Source organism: Taurulus bubalis (assembly GCF_910589615.1).
Source record: "Taurulus bubalis genome assembly, chromosome: 7".
NCBI lineage: Eukaryota > Metazoa > Chordata > Actinopteri > Perciformes > Cottidae > Taurulus > Taurulus bubalis.
This window is the reverse complement of record NC_136595.1, coordinates 13,853,618-13,867,691: the sequence shown is the minus strand read 5'-3', so window position 1 is coordinate 13,867,691 and position 14,074 is coordinate 13,853,618. Positions and strand designations below refer to the sequence as shown.

Genomic DNA, 14,074 nt, shown 5'->3' with positions numbered 1-14,074 from the left:
TTGCAGTTTAGTACACCGACTTTTTGGAAGGCTTCTCTGTTTTCAGAAACAGGAGTCCACGCACGCACGCACGCACGCGCGCACGCGCACGCACACACACACACGAAGGAAAGGGATGTATACTGCTTATATGTGAGAGCAAGTGATGTGCACACATTCATTAAACACATTCACTTACAAAAACCTCTACATTTGCGCACACACACACACACACACACACACACACACACACACACACACACACACACACACACACACACACAGAGAGTAATCCAGTGAGTATTTGGGACAGATTAGATAAAATGTCATTGCGGGACACCCACTTGAGCTTTAAAACTTTTACTTAGAAAGGCACAAACTATGATTTCCTGGTAAATTATTTTGATGTGAGAAGTAAAAATCGAAAGACATATCTCTTTTTTTCTTCATGTAAATCAACAACATTTTTCGGCCATAACTCAGATATAAGCATCCTAGATCAGTCTTTATTAATTTGTTTTCTTAATTGTAAATTTCAATCCTAAAGTTTTCCACTGTAATTGTTTTCCTTTTCCAAAAGTGCAATAATAATAAGAGAGCCTAATATCCGTTTCTCTCAATCTTCCACAGTACCTGAGGCCAGTGACTGTGCTACAAAGTCCACATTGACAGACAAAAGAAAGCTTGAGTGAGGAAAAGAATTGAACTCCAGAACACTAAAACATAAAAATAAGTTTCAATGCAGGGCTTTGATTTCAAAAACTGAGGATTCAAATTACAAAAAGAAAGAAAAGAAAAACAAACAAAAAAACATAACAATTCTCCAAATTCTGTTTTATAGATGCAATGCTTCCTGTGTCATTCAAATTCAACATCAGCATAGTTCACCTTTTCCTCTTTACCTTGATCCCAAAACACACACCAAAGGAAGAAAAGGAAAACAAAATCCCAAGGAGCAGATTTCTTTCACTTGAACCACTCGAATGGTTCCCCCTGATCAACAGCTGACTGTTGGAACATCACACGTTCTTGTGGAATCTAGAATACACGGCTGTTTCAAACAGTATCTCTTTTTCATATTCACGCCACGGTATTCGAGTTGCATTGTTACAGCTTTTTTACTTTCTCAAGCCCCTCTCTGTAATGCAGATACGTTTATTTTTTGTCGATAAAGGAATCAGGAGTCTTTTGTGGAGTCAGTAGAACTGCAACATTCCTTTAACTCGCCGGAAGCCGGGGAGCACTGAGAAAGAGAGAGAGAGAGCGCAAGGGGGTGAGGTACAGAGTGACAGTGGGAAGAAGGTGAGAGGGATAAAGAGGTGAGGGGGAAGCTGGAAAGAGAGAAGGGACAGTGGGTCTGTGTAGTTGCTTCCATTTAAAACTTGACAGTGACCACAATGTTTCAAGTTCTCTCCACTCTTCTTTCACTTGTGCCTCTGGAGGGCTTTCCTCTTTCTCCTTTTAAAGAAACAACAGCACCTGCAGGAAAACAAAGGAATAATCCGATTTTAGACAAAATTTTGACAAAAATACATTTGGAGACTCATCTATAGAAACAAGATATTGTTATATCAATAGAAAAGACTGCTTGTTAGGGTTGTCTTTCAATAATTGTTCAATTTTGGATCCGATCAAACATCCCATTATTAGCAAAGAGTGATGTTGAGAACATATAGTGTGTTTACATACACTTAAATCCACATAGTTGCCGTTCTCCAGATCTCCAGATGGATTTTCATGTTTAGTTAGCGGATTAGTAAAACCTGATTCCCCCCGGTGAAATTACCACTGGAGTAAGCAGATTCTTGGCATTGTATACAGGCAACCAGGTTTCTAATGTGCTTTTTACAAGTATGTACCTGACAAAGACTACAAAAGGAGAGATGATGGAGATGCAAGCTCATATTTCCATATTCTATTTTCCAAAATTGAAAATAATTCAGATTTGCTTCCATTTGCCTCTTGAATTTGGGCTTTGTGATATTGGGCCGTTTAAAAAAATGACTTTACTTCCAATTTAACACTGGCTGTGGACGGATTAAAATGCTATTAAACCCCAGCCCAACTGCAAGCAGCACTGTCTTTTAGGCATCTGGACAGCGGTTTCGTACTTGGTTTCGTCCGCCACTTCAACCTCGGTGGGAGCGGTGATGGGAGCGTTGGAGTGTCCGGCTGTGGGATCATCGGTGTTCAGCTCGCCATTCGTTGAGCTCATCACCTGCACGAGTAGAAAAAGGACACCAGACTGCTCATAAACACGTACAGTTTGAGCTGCTGACTGCAGGGTGGAGATGAACGTTCACATAACAATATGTAACCTTAACTATCTCTATTTATCTGCCCTCTCAGATAAGGAGAGTAGTGTAATCTGGAATGCCTCAACCAAAGCAACTTCACAGAAATTGTATTGATTGATTCACATTTTAAATGAGGTTTCAGCAGTTTGCTAAAACCTTAGTTACAGTGTTTTAAGTACAAAATTCCCTCCGTGTTGCTATCCCTCCTTCGCACAGAAACTGTGTCTACAAAAACATAAAGAAGGAATTTCATACTAAAAATCCAAACTGAATCTAACAAAACCAGACTGCTGAGGTGTGACAATTGCATTTTAGCAGAGCAAGGAATTTAAATCTTGTCCCTCCATCTCATCTAGCATTCGACCAGGAAGGGTAACAGTCAAACAAAGTCTGTTTTGATGTATAATTGTGCATATGGGCATGAATACTGTTTTTAGACCGATTTGAAGAATGTGAACCCATCCTTTAAATGCTGCAATATATTAGCCAACACTAGATGGCGTATTTGGGCCACATTTACTACAGAGGCTGATTGCTTCTATTTTTCCATCTGTCTGTCTGCATACCATATCTATACATACTTGCACATATAAATGGATTTATTGCAGCAGATTAAGCTAGCTATCCATCAGTTCATGTGTTTTTCATGACTGCTGTTGGATGTCATCTTGCACGGCCCTTGCTGTGAGCTGCATATACAGCCAATGAGGCGCAAGAAGCCGTGAGAGCAAGCAGAACAGTCAAAGCACTGGAACACTGGGATTCAAACACTGATGCAGACACACAGAGAGAGCGAGTCAAGACAGAGCAGTGTGAGAGGGTGTCAGACACACACAGAACTATGTGGCTTCATGCATAAACCAACAGAGCAGCAGCAGCAGCAGCAGTAGCAGCAGCAGCAGTACCTGAACAGAGCCCCCCAGCCGCTCAGCTGTGAGGTGCGACCCCAGAGTCTCCTTATTGGTCACTGGAGTGGGCTGAGACTCACTTCCTTTGGGCTCAGGCGACTTGACGCAAAGAGCAAAAAGGGTTGAGGCAGGTGGTCGTGAAGTGGTGAAAGGAAGGGGGTGGAGGGTTGTGGGGTGAGGGGTCGAGGTGTGGGTGAGGCAATGTGGTGGGATGGGGTGAGGGTAGAGGTGTGGAGGAAGGAGGGACAAGTAGGAGGGGGAGTGAATGAAAACAAATACAAAAAATTATAGACGACATCTCCCAAGCAGAAGCAGGCTTGTTAATACAAACTATGTTAATAGAGGAGTAGAGGGAAGCAAAATTGTATGCGAAGCACAGATCAACACACTAATAAAGTCATGCAGGAGTAAAAGAAAACAGCCTTGGTCCCCTCAACTTGGACTGCATTTTCGAATTAACAGTCAAATCAGCAGACCTAACTTCTTTTGATGCAGCCGACTGTTTTAACCAGGATGTTACAGGTTTTTACAGTCATGAGCGATGTGCATGGGACTGGGGGTGGTGCTTTGCAAGCTTTAAAAAAAAAGGTGGCAAGTTTTTGCCAAGCCAATCACATTAAATGGAGAACAATAAAAAGAGGTTAGAGTCCGCTGTAATAAGTCAATCATAAAATCTAATTCACTCCCCTTTGGGTTTTATGGAAAATGATGAGTCAGACTCGTCCAGTAAAGCAACATGATTGTGACCATGATTTCAGTTGATTGGAAGGATTTCGTAATTATTTAAGACTTAAACTCTTGAATTATTACCCCTCTACTGAACAAACAAAGAAAACAAGGCTCTGATAGCATGCTAAAAAAGGGGGGAGGAAAACCACTTTGTCATACACTAAGCATATAGCTTGTCATTACTGGTATGAACAATGCAATTTGCATTTTCAACTCATGCATGCAATGACTGGAGCTTAGAGTGACAAGGTGTGAAGAACAAATTGAACCCGAAAAAGGTGCTTTAAATTTACAGCAGTATGAGAACCTTTTGATTGTGTATGTTGGTTTGTTTAATGGTAAAACATAAATGTTGTACAAGTCTTATTGTCTGACACAGACCTTGAGCAGTCAAACTGTACACAGTCCAGGAATGAAGTATAAATGGAACTGAATAGAAGCCATTTTCTCCAGTAAGTTGATTATTTGGGCACAACAATAGAAGTCTGGCAGCAGAAGTTGAATGACAGGGTTGGCTGGTTGTTCGGTCGGTCAGTCAGTCGGTTGATTGGTGTGTGGGTGTGGTGCTTGTTGTGTTTTACTGCTGATGACCTCACCTGGTTTTTGGTCTGCTGTTGTGCTTTGTCTCTGCTGCTGGGCTGCAGGGGCGTGTCACTGGGGATGGGGCCTATCGGTGTGGGCTGCAGGTAACAACACAACAAGCACACAGTCAAAATTAAGACAATTTAAAAAGGTAATAAAGAGTAAAACTTTGGTGTTGAATTTAGAGAAAACAAAACATATTCAGCAGCCACAATGTGAGCAATTTTAAGGAAGAAGGTTTGCAAAAATATAACTAAAAAGCAACTGCGGTCGAGAGACTCCACAGTTCAATCACAGGATTTTAGAGGGAAAGGAGCGTGAGGATGAGTGGATTGAGTAAGAGGCACTCACAAGTGATTTGCCGACCCAGTCATATTCATAGTCAAAGACATAACCGTTCCTGTCGAACAGATCAGTGAAGAGCTTCCTTAAGTAGTCATAATCAGGCTTCTCAAAGAAGTCCAGCCTCCTCACATAGCGCAGATAGGTGGCCATCTCTTCTGTAGCAAAAGAGAATATATGGTTATATTTGAAATCTGGTTGAACGAGGGAAAAAAATAAATAACCCAGTAAACTAAAGGGAAGTTGGTTCTACCGACCAGGAAAGTTTTCACAAAGCACTTCAATGGGCGTTGCTCGTTTGGTGTCTCCAATTTTCTGATACCTCTCCTTCAAAGTATCTGCCTAGAAAGGAGACACAAAATAAATACATATTACACCCCATTTGAGCAAACACTTAGCTGCGGGAAATGTAAATGAACAGGTGTAATATTCAAAATGTATATTGGGCACTTGTGTTGCAGACAGATGTAAATCCTCTGGTTAGTCATTCTGAATTGTTGAGCCACACACATGGCGCGTCAGACTAGCACAATCATCAATCACTTGTTGTACAACCTATGGCCGTGACTCCAAAAGGGGCCTCTAGCATTACAATGTTTAAAGCAGATTATGATAACGGTACTTGTGACAAATTAATACAAATGTTGTTCATATGAAGGGGTTGTGTGGTCAGTTTATGTCCATCATGTCCACTGACTGTTTTTCTAACTATAACCAGATGATTCTTGCATTTGACAATATATTTGAGCAAAATCTCACGTAGTCTCCTTGGGGACACAGGATTCCCATGATAGGATCATTCTGGTCTGCTACAATATTATGGTATACATGGGTGTCACAGTGTAGACAATAAAAGAGCCACTTTATACCAGTTGATACATCCAAAATGGTTGCCCTTTCCCCACTGGCCTGTACATTTTCAACTATACATGAAAGTTTCTCACGCTCAATTTAGTAATATTGACTACCAACCGGGATTAATCAGACCAGAAAAACGTCTTCCACTCATCAGCAGTCTAGCGATGATAATTCTTAACCCGCTGCTCTACACAACAGTCACCCTGAATTGAATACTGTTCCACTACATCTGGTCCCTTTACTCCTTCATTGTATTTAAACGCTTACTGTCATGTTGTGTGTTGGTGAGAACTTGTTTTGGCCTGAGCCACCCAACATCCCCCACATTTATACATCGCTCACATTCATCTACCACGAGCTTCCTCCCACATAGCAAATGTTCAGATGAGGCGTCGTGTCTTCTAGTCTTTTCTATGTACACCTTTGATTTTGACGCCTGCAAAAAGCCCAGAAACTCTGCAGCTACAACCTGCCCTCCCTGCACCCGTTATCAAACCTTTGTTTCTTAATGCTTTACAGTTTATCAGGAAACTGTCCAAATGAAAAACAAGTGTGGCGTCTGTTTTTTTTGTCACATGCTGTATAGATTTGATTGTGGGCATTTATGGTGAAGCTTGTCATGAAAACAAAGACAAGTGGTGTGTGGCCCATTTGCACAAATATTAGCTATTATTTAGGATGTCATAGCAGAAAATCAGTAAAATGTCTTTCGAAAAGTTGAAAGTAGTTTAAAATGCTGGTCTGTGGGTTTGGGGTGATTGGTGGGACCAGCTGCACCCTTTGCTGCCACCAGCTGTTATTACACAAGCAGCATGAGTTCTAAGGTTGGAAAATATATTTCATGATCTTTCAAATATAAACAAGTGAGAAAATGTAAATGCTGCAAATACATGGATTTGATGACGTACGGGAGTTTGTTGGCAAGTGGTTGTGGTATAACAATCTATCTTACGTCGGGTGTTTAATCAAAGAACAGACTTGGCACAGGGAACACCACTTTGCTTAATGTTGCCTCTGCCCTGAGCGCCTTATCAATGTGCATTACTCCACCACAAATAGAATCAAGTTTGTGTGCAGCAACAGCAAATAAAACAATCACATAGGTCTCAATAGTTTCTGTGTCTGAGTGACACAGAGGGTCTTTTAGGTTCAACAAACAATACAGATACATCACTGGGGAGACCTTGAAATGTCACCAGTGTGACAGCATGATGTTGTAAACAACAGGATCTCTGTTCCTAAGGTCATGTGGATGCTAGGTATAAAGGAGATACTGTATTGACAAGTGCAGCCGGAAAAGGTACATCTCTATGCTAAGCATTAAGACGATTACCGGAGTCTGATATAAATCAGTACGTGTATTTGGATGATGTGAAACAATACGCTTTAGTACCTTTAGGCCCTGCCAGGGGAGGCTACCTCGGAGGAAGTACATGAACATGTGACCCAGCGCCTCCAAATCATCCCTTCTGCTTTGCTCTGAAAAAGGCAGAAGAAAATTAGGTTACCTGTTGAGAAATACATTCATTTTATAACCAGCTGGCAAGGTTAACGGGCAATGAGCAGGAGGAAATGCAGCATAATAATTATCCAGGACTTTAAATGAACCAAACACAGTAGAAAAGGCTATGATTAGGCTGAGTAGGGCGGCAATCCTGTGCCATGGAGAGACAACAGTCTGCAGGTTTTCTCTCACTGATTAGAACTCTGGCAAGTAGAGGGAAGGAACTAATCCGTGAAACTGAGGTGACTTAAACACGCAGACTGTTGACTCTCAAAGTAAATGGTTGGCCACCACTGCCATAAAGTTAAATTAATCAGAGAAATTAAATCAGAGAAATCATATTAAAGACAGATGAAATTGTGAAACACCTTACAGTGACTTCCAACGGTGAAACAAATAACTGTGTACAGTATTTGTTTAAAATGCTGTCTACATGTTGGGGATGTATTTGTAAACCATTTAACCATTAAACTGGATGTAAATTAGGGCAAAGCTCATCTATGCAAATCTGTTGGGCCACAGTCCTGCTCCAGAGGCGTTCTTACCCTTTCCCAAGTGTGTGTTGATGCTCATGTAGCGTGCCGTCCCAGTCAGACTCTTGTGCTCCCGGTAGGGGATGTGTTTTTTGGTCTCAGGGTCTATGTACTCTTTGGCCAGACCAAAGTCAATGATGTGGATGGTGTGCTGCCTCTTGCTTCCTGGCCGCCCAACCAGGAAGTTTTCTGGCTTCACGTCTCTGTATATCAGACTCTTGGTGTGGACATACTCCATCCGTGTTATCTAGACAAGCAATAAACAGATCAATATTAGTCAATGAAAATGAAAAATCCCTCAATTATCCTGACAGTTTTCGGACATGAAGACCAATTCTTTCGAGTAATGAGTACACAATGGATTATTGTATTACCTGGGGCTACACTGAAGACAGAAGCTTTCAGTAAATTTCCTAGTTTTGTTACATTATTACTGTCAGCTTGAGTTGAAAATATTTCAAATGTCTAATCAAAACTAGTGTAGTGTAAACAATGCCACAATATTTAGCATAGAGCACCTTAGCATTCATTCCACTATACATTTATAATGTAGTCAAAGTTTCACTTTATTTTCTGTTAAGCTTGAACTCACAAAAGCTAACTCATCTACACCTGCTGCACTCCCCCTCCAGGCCTTACCAGCTGTATGGCTATCATGAGGACGGTCTTGAGGGAGAAGGTGCGGTCACAGAGGTCAAACAGGTCCTCTAGACTGGGCCCAAGCAGCTCCAGCACCATGGCGTTGTATTTCCCACACGGGCCAAAGTAGTACACCTGAGGGATTCCCTCTGTGGAGACACAAATACACAAATGAAGTTAGTGAACTTCTGTAAAATATTGGCCTATTAATTGAATGACCACAATACAATTGTTGCTATGTCTTACAGAATAACATTCTCTTTAATGGGTGCTTTTATTCTTCTTCCCTGAAAAGATATATTTATTTTGTGTAGAAAAAGACATCAGAAACCATTCAACCATGGGGTCGCTCAGAGATAAAGGTGCAGAGGTTTATGCAACTGCAAATGCACTGATATGTAATATGTTTAACTTTAACAACTAAGTTGAGTACTCTGCAATGTATTACAGAGTATTGAAGTGGCAAAATGGATAAACAGTGTTTTGACAGTGGGAGAACCAGGGTTTGACGAAACACTACAGCATGTCCTTTTGTTTGGAACAACGCTCACCGTATTTCTAATTGTGAAGAAAAAAAAAACACATCTGAAAATCATCAGTAAATTTAAATGTATTAATAATTAGGTGCAGCATTTGGTACTAAAAACCACAAAAAAACAAGCAGACTCCCAGAGGCCTAAAGTTGCTGCTTCCTAATGTCTGCCTGCTACAGACGTGACAGCTTTGTCAAAACAAAGTGAACTGCTGAGGCCTGTGAGGAACCAGATTGTATTACACAATCAGCCTTTGATAACATGCAACAGCTCACTGGGAAAAAAATTACATACTGCTACGTAGAGACAAAAAAACCCCACTAATTTATCTGGAATATTAATCAGCCCTCAAGCTAAAATGTCCACTAGTTATAAAATGCTTCTGAAATGTCAATGTCAGAGAATCCATCGATTTCTAATCCACTTCTCCTAAAACTAAAACCACCATTCTCCAGGTTCACAGTCCTCGCTGCCAGGTTAGTCCTTGACGAGTTGATTGTGTCACCAGGAAGCAATAAAAAAAAAAAACTTTGAACCATTCTCTGGTGCCAAATGCCCAGTATCTATATGCCAGCCATCTCCCTGAAAGCACACCAACCCACGAGACAACACATTGGTGCTCCAACAGCAGACAGAAGTGAGAGTCAATGGGATTAAGATCTGGATTAAAAATGGGAAAGGGATTGAGAGAATGAGCCAGCACGTTTGTACTGTACTTGTCTGTAAGAAAAATGAATGTGTGACAGAGATAAATGAGTTAAGAATGGAACTTCAGTTTGGATTGTGTGTCAGCTGTGAGCCAGGGGACAGAGAGTTTACAATTTAGTTTTCTTGATATACCCCTCAACATCAGTTCATCAGGGCGACAAGACACACTACCACACACACACCTGCCCTTTAGTCTCTAGGCTCTCCCAGTTAATGAAGCCAAAGACAGATGAGGCAGTGACAAGAGATCACGGGAAGGGCTGACTCATCAGAGCTTGGCCCAAATCTAGAGGGCATTCAAAACACCGTCATCACAAAAGGAAAAGCACACAGTGTATTTTAATCTACTGCCGGTGGATGCAAGAAAAGATTGGTGTTTCACAGCAGTTGTAAGCTGGTGGAAAATGCCCAAAGCACATTTTTGGGGGTGATTTCTGTCTAAACTTTAATATATACTGTGATATAACTTGCCAACAGCAGCTGTGTAAAATAGGACTATGTGAGACTCTGTGAAATGTGATGGTTGACACAAACTCAAACATAAAGAAAAGTTGTTGCAGAGAGTAATTTCAACAGTTTTGTTAACAAGGAACCGTGAGCAATTCAAAAGCAACATTGATAAAGCATCCCTGCCAACTATCATCTTGATCAGGCAACAATATTTTGACTAAACAAACAATTTCAGCAGTTGGCTTCTCTCAATTGTACTCAATAAGCAAACTGAATCAGTCTGTGTTCAGCTTTATGGAATATGGTCTGGCTTTCTTTGCAAGCCTAGTTCAACAAGAATCTGAACCCCACTGTCTTGACAATTTGAGACAATCCAACCTATTATATCTACAAACAGACCTGCTCAGGCTACACAGCAAGAGAGAAGGCTGCTTTATGTCAGCTGAAGACAATGTTGCCCTACAATTAAACATCAGCGTTAATGGCCAAAGAGGAGAGGGCTAGAGAAGAGCGGAGGACAGGGCAGGGAATATGTATCAAATATTCTGATTTTGAAAGTAAAGTGCACTGAGAGTGAAAAGTGATCAGCTCTTGGGCTCGCACAGGCTGAGCCTGAAGCTATAAACAAAACATAAATCATAAGTAAACAAGCCAGCAAAATGCCATAGAGCTGAATAACTAGTGTGGAAAAACTAAAAACAGCAAGACTTGTTTTTATTAATTTGATTGCCAAATAATAAAATTGTGTGAAATAATATGAGAACGTACAGCCTGCGACTTTTATAAATCATGCCAAAATATTTAAAAAGGTGCATAGTACAAGATTGGGGGCATTTTGATTGCCTCTCAACGGCTCTCAACATGGCACCGCCTGAGTCAGCGGCTCATAGCTAACGGAGCTAACAGTACAAACTACTGCAGACATGATGACAGAGAAAACAGTTTACTTTAGGGGGAACCGGAGGGTGGGTCGGTCTGGACGGCCTCATCAGCTGTAAATACCATATGAGGGCAGTGCGGAGCGGCACAGTGAGACAGTGGGGCACGCCGACATGCAAATACATGCACTAAAATCACGCGCAGCCGGTGTCGCCTATGTCGACAAAACTAGGAAAAGCTTGGATAACAAAACAGAGGGAGATTGATTTCATTCTCTGCTCAGGTTGACACTACTCCTATATATCTTCACACAAAACCAATGCTATATTGCTCCTTTAAATGTACAAAACTATTAAATATCATTATAATATATTTACACAAATTGCTTCTTGATATTTCTTTTGTTTGTTGCTATGGTGCATCTATCCCAACAAAAGTCAACACATTAACTGATTTTTATCTGTAAAATTGTTCCACATGGCATGCATACGAATCCATGATTTTAATGATTTAATATCATCAACATAGACACGGTCATAGCATAGCATGCCCTCAAAAGCCATGATGTGACTCATGAATATTCACAGGCACGTGGATAACAACCACGAAAAAATTGTTCAAGAGGAAACCTCCTATTGTGACACGAATTACAGTAACATCCATACAATCATGTATCCATGACTGCATGAGCTTATCGACCTGTGAACAACCGTTAAATGATAGTTGGTTCCATAAAAACTATGCAACCTCTCTGCAGCCTTTCCCCTGACAGTGGTAAAGTGACTGAAACCACAAACTCTTAGGCCGACTAGTACAAGATTTGCTTACCATCACATTTTAGTTTTACCAGAGCATTTTTGTATTTTCACAAAAATACTTGACAACAACCAACAACGTGACGTCGTGGTCATAAGAGACCCAGAATGAAAGAGTTTAAGGAAGAGGACGCTCTATATGTAGCAGTACAGCTTCCCTCTGTCCCAGTATTTCATACATATTGATAAAGCAGTGTATGCTAAATGCAGCCTCTGGAGGGATCAATTACTTAATTACTTTTTTGATAAAAACATTTTTTTATCCGATTCATCGAAAAAATAATCAACCGATTAATCGATTATTAAAATAATCGTTAGTTGCAGCCCTACTGGGAAGGACAACTCCCAACTGGTGGGATTCGTTCAGGACAGAAGAGAATTAACAGTGTGCAGATAAGCTCCTCTTGGGCGTTAAGTGCTGAGTCGTCCATGCTGTGACATATTTGAGGCTCTTGGGTTGAGCAGGACTAACAGGGTCACATGTCCCCATTTAGCAAAGTTGACAACATAAGTAGATTTAATCTATCGCCTTGACTCCTCCCAGGCTAAACAGTCAAGTGAGCCTTTCTGTCATATCATCATGTAGTAGCCAGTCATCAGCTGTGTCTCTGTCTCAACCAATAGACAGTGTCTAACCTTAACATGGGATGAATATATTAATAATCTGCACTTATTTAATTTTTTTGTATTTAAAGTGCTTCCTCAATTGCAAAAAAAGAAAAAGAAAAAAAAGTTATCCTCTCTTGAGGTGATTTTTGCCTTTGTCAAGAAAATAATTGATGTACTAAATAGATTATGGAAACACATTTGCTGAATAAATTCTGACTTAGTGAACATTCACAATACATTTAACATGATGTGCAAATGCTTGCCTTTGTCCACAAGGACAATAATTCAAACCAACCCAACTGGAAAAAATGCCGTAAAACCTTGCTCTTGTGGATGGTTTGATGGCCAAAGAAAAAAAAAAGTTTTGTTTCCAGATCGCAACCTTTACATCCTCTACAATGTTTACTAGAGTATAGCCATACATTAAGTGTAGCCTATAGCGCCAACTTCTGACAAAACTACGCTGAAGCCTAGTGTATTCCCTCCAGTGGATGGAAACACGGCTAATTCACATTACGTTTTTGCAAAATTTCAAAAGGTTACTTAAAATTTGCTTGCCAATTTAATGGACATTTGATTATAGTCTGCCAGTCACACTTAAGCAACATTATGAAACCTTGCACTAGGCAAACACAATATCAGGAAAATTTGTGATGTCGGTTGTGGTGATGATGATGATGATGATGATGATATGACCGCATATTAGCTATACATTTCCAATAGTCAACCTGGTTGTCTATAAATTCAAAACCGGATTATAATTGATTATTTTAAATTGAACTAGGCTTAATGGTGAGCAGAAACAGTATTGTTTACCAAAGCAAAGTCACTACATAAACTAAAGTAAATTATATTCCTGACCTCACAATACAGTACAGAGCGAATTTTAGAAAGAATGAACCCAGACATTAGTCAGTATCAGACCTTCATCCTGTCTTCTGTCCTGCTCCCTCTGCTGAATCAATGCCTGCAAGTACCACAGCAAGAGAGACAAGTGGCTGGTTTGTCTCAGTCAGCAGCTAAATAAATAAAAAAATGTGGCAAACTAAGCTAAACAGACTACTGACAGACTAGAGGTCAACCAACGATAGTTTGAAGCTGGAAACGCAAACAGCTCAAATCATAAAAAAGCGAGAGCCCGCTTATTTAAGAGAGAAGTGAAAGTGAAGTGAGGTTTCCTACTGCCACATCAGCTGGAGTTTTTGAGGTGTTTTACTTCTGTCAGTTACTTTAGCATTATTTGTATATAGCCTCTATATAACACGATGATGTATAACTCACATGACTGGTGGCGGATGTACAGCCATTAGCAACTATCGGAGCCCAGTTCCACTGATGACAATAGTTTGTCGATTGACCCCTATTACAGAAGGTTTGTTTGTCACAATTCAAGTATTTGTGTAAAACAGAGGCGGTGGGTGGGATACTGCCGACAGAGCATATTGAAATATTGCTTTTCTACAGGTTTCATGCTTGTTGAACAGGTAATGATAAAGTATTGGCTTTTTACTCCTGAAGGTTACTGCTTACAGTGTACATATGTAAAAGATGTGCAGCAGCAATTATAACTGAAACTGTGTAAAGCAATAGTGCAATAATGTTCAGTGGGCATTTGGAAATTCGTAGCCGACATTACACCAGCCTGTTAGCCAGTCTACTGTGCAGATTGCCTGTCGTCTAGTTGTGTTTCAGGGCGAGGAATATTCTTT

At 40.5% G+C, this 14,074-nt stretch overlaps 1 protein-coding gene across 6 annotated transcripts in view; it reads right to left on the bottom strand.

Moving 5' to 3' along the window:
- Window positions 1–700: 700 nt before the first annotated feature.
- Window positions 701–14,074, bottom strand: part of csnk1g2b (casein kinase 1, gamma 2b) — a gene marked incomplete at its 5' end in the record, with an annotated part of 30,740 nt that continues 17,366 nt past the window's right edge. The window contains 9 exons of one of the 6 annotated variants that reach the window (XM_079220693.1): window positions 701–1,458; window positions 2,091–2,197; window positions 3,182–3,283; window positions 4,495–4,593; window positions 4,847–4,995; window positions 5,095–5,179; window positions 7,089–7,174; window positions 7,745–7,979; window positions 8,372–8,520. In XM_079220693.1, coding sequence (XP_079076819.1) covers window positions 1,404–1,458; window positions 2,091–2,197; window positions 3,182–3,283; window positions 4,495–4,593; window positions 4,847–4,995; window positions 5,095–5,179; window positions 7,089–7,174; window positions 7,745–7,979; window positions 8,372–8,520 — 1,067 coding nt within the window. In that variant the 3' untranslated portion in view covers window positions 701–1,403. Of the gene's footprint in view, window positions 1,459–2,090; window positions 2,198–3,181; window positions 3,350–4,494; window positions 4,594–4,846; window positions 4,996–5,094; window positions 5,180–7,088; window positions 7,175–7,744; window positions 7,980–8,371; window positions 8,521–14,074 lie in introns of all 6 variants that reach the window. The other 5 variants (XM_079220692.1, XM_079220694.1, XM_079220695.1 and 2 more) reach the window with 5 other exon arrangements.